At 39.4% G+C, this 6566-nt stretch overlaps 1 protein-coding gene across 1 annotated transcript; it reads left to right on the top strand.

Annotated features, from left to right (window-relative positions):
* The first annotated feature begins 2484 nt into the window (after positions 1-2484).
* Positions 2485-6334, top strand: fev (FEV transcription factor, ETS family member). The gene is made up of 3 exons (XM_084361584.1): positions 2485-2556; positions 3158-3229; positions 4658-6334. The coding sequence occupies exons 1-3, from the start codon at positions 2508-2510 to the stop codon at positions 5197-5199; spliced, it is 663 nt and encodes a 220-aa protein (XP_084217710.1). The 5' UTR covers positions 2485-2507; the 3' UTR covers positions 5200-6334.
* Positions 6335-6566: the final 232 nt, after the last annotated feature.

The following is a 6566-nucleotide window of genomic DNA, read 5'->3' on the forward strand; positions in this document are numbered from 1 at the left end:
ATCTTTTGCCTTTTTGCCTCGATTAGATCACTTTCAGCGGAGATGTTGACAAGAAAACATGGGGGAGAAAGATGCCACATGTTAAACAAATGTCCGGCATCAAACCAAGGAAGAAACGTCTCTATTTCCTTACTTTCAAATGTATTTTAAAGAGGAAAACCTGGATGTAATATGAGTGTTACGTAGGCTGTGTGACTGTCAGTAGTCATAGGTTTTGTGAAGTGCTATAAAAACATAATTCTACTTATGGCTAGTTATTTATATTCCTGTCAGAGTGTTAGTTAGCTAGCTAGCATGAATCCTGTGCATTAGAGAACAGCCCTCCGTTGTTGAGGGGACGCTTCTTATTGTAACACCGTGCCGATAGTAGCATTTTACTTCAGCCAGGAGGTGCATGAAAATGTCACTGCATCATTCTGCACTGGAGAATAACCTTTTGCTGAAAAGTGTCGGTAGTCGTCTGGAGTGGAAACTAATGTGTTTGGTTAAAATTTGCTAATGAAGCCACAGTGCTAACGCTAGCTATCACAGCTGAGTTACAATTCAATTCAAGCAGCAAGCAACAGCGGTGCGAACGGGCTCATTCGACAAACGTTAGTGTTTTTATTAGCCTGTTATACATGTTAAGTCTGAGTAACAGTAAAGAGTAAAATTATCTGAGGTTTGTACATGATACTGTTTGATTTACTTAAATACTCTCTGCTGACCTATAAATGCAGCCACAGCCATGATTAATTAAAGGCTTTTTAACTCATTACCCTCTTGGGTGCCTCAGACTTTTTCTAAATAGTATTATTATTGTTGTTTGATTACGATCAAGCAGTTTTATTCCAGACATTATTTGTAAAAGATGATAAATAAATAACAACAAGCATCATCGTCATTCATCCAACGTGTAAGTGAATTGTTAAAGGGGCATTATGTCGTTCTGGAGAAAAAAATTCAAACTCAGAATTTTAATATTTACAATATTAATGAGGTAATAATATAAACTCATGTTTTTTTACATAACTGAATAAACAAGCTGTTCTCAGAGGAAAATAAGGCCCCCAGAACACTGTTTGAAGCTAGAAAGGTGGCAGGGTCCGCCACATTTTTCTCTCTTTTTTTGTCATTTGCTAATGATTATTTCAGACAGTGGTATGTGGTTGCCTGTCTTATAGCAATTTATCTATATTTTTTATATCAGCTCGGTTATAAATTGAAGGGGGATGTGTCCCCCCCAAATATATATGTAATTACGGCCTTGCTTTAAGGTCAGTTTGTTTGTTTTTTCCGTTTTTTTCTGTTTGTTTAGGCGTAAAAACATCTATAACTGAAGATCTTTCTCTTCTGATTAAAATGTCGTCCCCAAAACTACATAATGCACCTTTAAATATTTAACAATGGCAGGAAATTAGTTTTCAAATGTAGAAATTTCTTTCTGAGCGGTACCCCCTCATGCAGATTTGTCCCCCCACCCCATGTTGTCTCCATGGCTACGGCCCTGAATGATCCAAGTCCTTGATTGTTTGCATTAAAACACTATTTGACACTGTGTGTTGACCTCATGTGTGACATGAATCCATTTTTACTCACCGTCCTCCTCATGTCATGTGTCTGTAATGACTTTTTGCACCTAAAAATATTCTTCTGTTGATCTTCTGAATATCTGAATGGGGGAGAAGATGATGGATATCCAGCGTCAGGCCTTCAATCATTTAATCTACCACCCTCACAACACCAGGATGTCCTATAATTACAACCTATAACTACATATGGTGTTTAGACTGAAGACAGATGTGTCCAGCTTGAGTCCAAACCTGAACAGCTCAAGTCCATAAAGCCCACAGAGCTCCACACAGTCCACTGCCTTCTGAAAAAAAAAACAGGAGAATTAGAAACATACATGAGAGGACACGATAACGTCAGTGAGCGTCAGGAGCCATGGTTTTAAAGTTACAACCTCATTACCGTCAGATTGAGGCTATATAACGTTAAACCCACAAACAGAAGGTTGGAGGAGAGGAAGGAGGGTAGGTGGGTGAAATGTTCTTGTTTTCTCGTGCGCACTGGAGCGCGTTTTTCAAGGTAAATATTCCTTTCCCCAACATGAAATAGGTCTTTGTTGTTTGCCCAGAGGTAAAGAGGCGGAAAAGTGAGGAGGATCTGAACTGGTTTCCATGTCAAACACTTCAATTCACCATAGAAACTCAGATCTTAACGCGGAAACTTTATTAAACTGTGATGGTGGATTGATAAGGGCCGAATTTCTATCGGCCTCTTTTTATTGTGGGCACCAGGCGGGCTGACAGAGGTAAATTGCTCTTTTAATTAAAGCAATGCACCAGGGGAAATTGCTGTCTGAATATTGTCTCAGAGATGGGGGCCAGTGACAGTTGCCTGGAAACTTCAATCTGTCCACCCGCATTTATTCCAGATCACAGTTATGAGATAAAGTTTAATAAAAATCTTTTCCTCCGCCACCAACGAAATGAAATCCAACCCTTTCTGAACAACTGAACACAATGAGACAGGACTGCGGAGGAAACCTCATGTTCAACATGTATCTCTCAGGTTCGTCATTTTCGGTCCCCGTGGAGGATTTAGAGAAATAAGCTGCTATAATTTCTTTTAGATTCTGGGTGTCCCGGTTGTCCCGGTGCCGCGATGCTCCGCTTCCAGGGCGCAGCATTGTTCAGCCTTTTCAATCTGAAAGCCCGTCTGCTCTTTTGTCGGAAATCGGAAATCCTTTTTCCTGGACGCGTTTCCTGGCTTCTCCGACAGAGGAGACCGCAAAGACGACACGCTTCTTCCATTAGACTGCCACTGGACGAGGACACAATTAGGGTTTTTTTTTAATCATTTTTTTCGACTTTTGTTGAGATTTGGCTATTTTTTTTTTGACGCTTTATTTCAGTCTCAGTCTCACACAGCGGTCCTGCCGATTGTGCAACATCTTAAACTGTTTCCTCTGAAACAGGAAATCTGTCTGATTTGATTTTATTTTCCAACTTGTTCTTCCTATGAAATATTTTGGGCATATGTGAAATTCTCAAAGCAGCTAGATAAGATTAGAACAGAGGCCCAAGTGGGTCATTTTCAGATAAAAGGCCTGCGCGTTAACGAGCTGGACGAGCGGCTGCTGATGCTGACAGTGTGTCTGTTTTCATTTCAGATCCAACAGAAAATCTGTTGAAGGAAAGCAAAGGAACAACCTGGGGTCCGATAAACACAGGAGTGCAGAAAGGTAAGGACGTAAACTGACTCCAGAGTACATAATAAATATTGTTATTAAATATTATTCAGCTTATTGTGATAAGAAAGACGTCTTAGACACAGTATTTTAAAAACGCTGGTCATGAAATAGTAAATAATACATAATAAATAGGTTTTTTTTTTGGGCTGTAACGAATCTGACTTGGAAAAAAAAGAAAATTCGAAGAATAAAATGTGATGCAAAATAAATATATACCCAATTATTATTATTCTAGCAGGATTAAAATGCAAAAGGCTCATTTCATTTAATTCGTGCATCAGTTTTAGGTCTTTTTAGGACGTAATCGATTAAAAAACGTTAATTTATCCTCTCAGTTTGCATCAAATCACTTCTTATCTTCTGTTTCTGGTTCAGTCCTAAACATTAAATACCTGCTGCTCTTTTCACTGTAGCTCCTATCCTCTTCATGTAAATGTTTTTTAATGCACAGACACATTTCTGCCTTTTTGCACGCAAAATTTAGACAAAGTATTTTTTATCCTATTTTTTTATGCTTCTCGACACATCTGTATATTTTTTTCCAATTAATGGTTGTCTTTATATTCTTCACGACCTCCCAAAATAATTAATATCGTGATTTATTTCATCCATTTGGCTCAAAAGAGTCTCATAAATCAAAGAAATTGTTAAATATATATATAGAAGATAAATACCGATATACATCAGAGTCCGTCCTCGGCTCTTTGTCAGTGATTTAATTAATCTGTGATGGATGCTTTAGACATTAACACCTCTCACAGTCAGGCTCAAAGGGCAAAATAAAGCAGTTTATGACGTTTTTAAAAAATCAAAAATATAAATTATGAGGAAAAATATCTGACCAACATTTTTTTTAAATTATAAATGACCTTTAGACTCACATTTTATTCTGAAAGGACATTATGGCTTAAAAATGAATACATTTGTATGATACAAGAAACATTTCAATTTATAGAAAAAAAAAATATGCTCAAGATTATTGAAACATGCCATTTTATATTAAAAAAGGCTGTTATATATATTCTAGTCAAAATCACTTAGGGATATTGTTGATTGTTGTTTTTTTTAAATAATGCGACACATTTCATTTGACTTGTACTTATTTCATCCTGCACCAATATCCAAATATTCCCAATTTTGAGTAGTAATGAAAACATGTCTGAATATGTTTTCTCTCCCCTTCAGTCTGCAGTTTGTGTCGAAAAATCTATCCAATGTTCACTGGCAATATTTTAGGCGGTTTATTTATTTAATCGGCCTAAAACAACTGCAGGAGATGATTTTGATGATGGTTTTCAGGCGGTTACGCAGAAGATTTCTACTGTAATTTAACGTTACCAACGTAGCACGCTGCTTTCCACTGCTCGGTTCACATTATTTTGAATTAAAACCACTTGTCATTGTCTCCCCTCCACACAGGCAGCGGGCAGATCCAGCTGTGGCAGTTCCTGCTGGAGCTCCTCTCCGACAGCACCAACATGTCGTGCATCGCCTGGGAGGGAACCAACGGCGAGTTCAAGCTCATCGACCCGGACGAGGTGGCTCGGCGCTGGGGGGAGCGCAAAAGCAAACCCAACATGAACTACGACAAGCTGAGCAGGGCGCTGCGCTACTACTACGACAAGAACATCATGACCAAAGTCCACGGCAAGCGCTACGCCTACAAGTTTGATTTCCACGGCCTGGCGCAGGTGTGCCAGCCGTCCACCACGGAGCAGGCCATCTACAAGTTTCAGGGGAACTTCTCACCGATTCCCTTCTCCGGGATCTCCAAACTGAACCTCGTGGCTCCCGGCGTGGGGCCGTCGGGTTTCTCCTACTGGCCCGGGTCTCCTTCGGCGGCTCTGTACCACAGCCACAACCTGCAGCCTCCAGGGCCCTTTGGCACCGTGTCTCCGTCCCACATCAGCTGTGTCAACAACATCAACAGTCTGAGTAACATCAACAGCCATTACAACTGACTCTTAATGCACCTTTTAGACGCACTGGAGAGATGTAGACACTCGCAGAGCGAGGAGAAATGATAAAGAGCACCGAAAGGTCGGTTTTGTTAACTTGGAGGGGGAAATACTGGATTAATTCGGTTTAAAAAATGTTTTTAGACACATACACATCGTTTCAACAGCGTAATTATGAACATGTAGTCATGTAGACGACGGCTGTGCGTGAGAAAGACGTCTGAAAACGTTAAACCAGAAGAAATTTAGCCCTTTTAACGTTCAACTAAAGGTAGCATATTTTTGAAATCCATCAGGAGCCGCTTTTCAAATTTTACGCATTATGATTTCAACTTTACGCACAATAATTTCAACCTTTACGCACTATGGTTTGAACCTTTACGCGCGGTATTTGGATGATTATGAGTCAGGATTTGAACCCATAATGACCCAAAATATAAAATTCCCTCTTTTCAGCCACAATCTGTGAAATTAAATCGGAAATTATCAAATGTTTCCGTGTGAGAGCCCAGTTTTCGAAATAAACAATGTATAAAACATTATTCTAAAAAGATAAAGAAATACAGATAGTCTGTTTTATACCCATCCGTTCTCACCCCTTTCTGTTCCTTGGCTGTTTCTCATCCTCCTCTCTTGAGTTATGTGTTTTTTTTACGCACAGGTGCGTTTAATCCCACCAACCGGCAGCAAAACACCGATTATTACTGGACTATTGGCGCCATCTCGTGGTGTGGGAATAGCCTGATGCCTGTCGGACTTGATTTTTTTCATTTATTAAACATCTCCACTTGAAAATAATTGTCACTTTAATCAGTTTGCTTCGAAATCAGATTACGCGTAAGCACGCCCTCAGAAGAATATCAAACGTGACCCACTTGCAATAAAAATAAAAGCAGTCCAGACTCATGCGCAGGGTTGTGATTTGTGTAACGTGAATAGTGACAGAAACTGTGAATTCATGACCTTCTCTGTAAATACTGTATTGTAGACACACGCTCAGGCTACCGCTGCTTTTTAGTGATTTCGGGGTGAATAACGCTGCCTTCATTCATTCACGCAGCTTCATAGGCGACTGTAGCAAAAACAACTGTACCAATGAAAAACAAATGAAGTAAATAAAAACAGATTGTTATCAGTTTGTCAGTGTGTTTGTTAATGCTTTAGTCCAAACATCAGTTCACATTTAACCTGCTACATTTCTGCTCATGCTGACACTATTTCACAAAATGCATATTACCCTCTTTGGTACAATGGTTGTACCCTTGACATTGGGTGTCTATTTGTACCCTTGTGGTTTGAACCTTAAAGACTCATTCTTGTACCTTAAATTGCACCCTTAATTTAAGGGGACACAATTTGAACTTTTAAAA

The sequence above is a fragment of the Pagrus pagrus genome, assembly GCF_965226575.1.
Source record: "Pagrus pagrus genome assembly, chromosome: 9".
NCBI lineage: Eukaryota > Metazoa > Chordata > Actinopteri > Spariformes > Sparidae > Pagrus > Pagrus pagrus.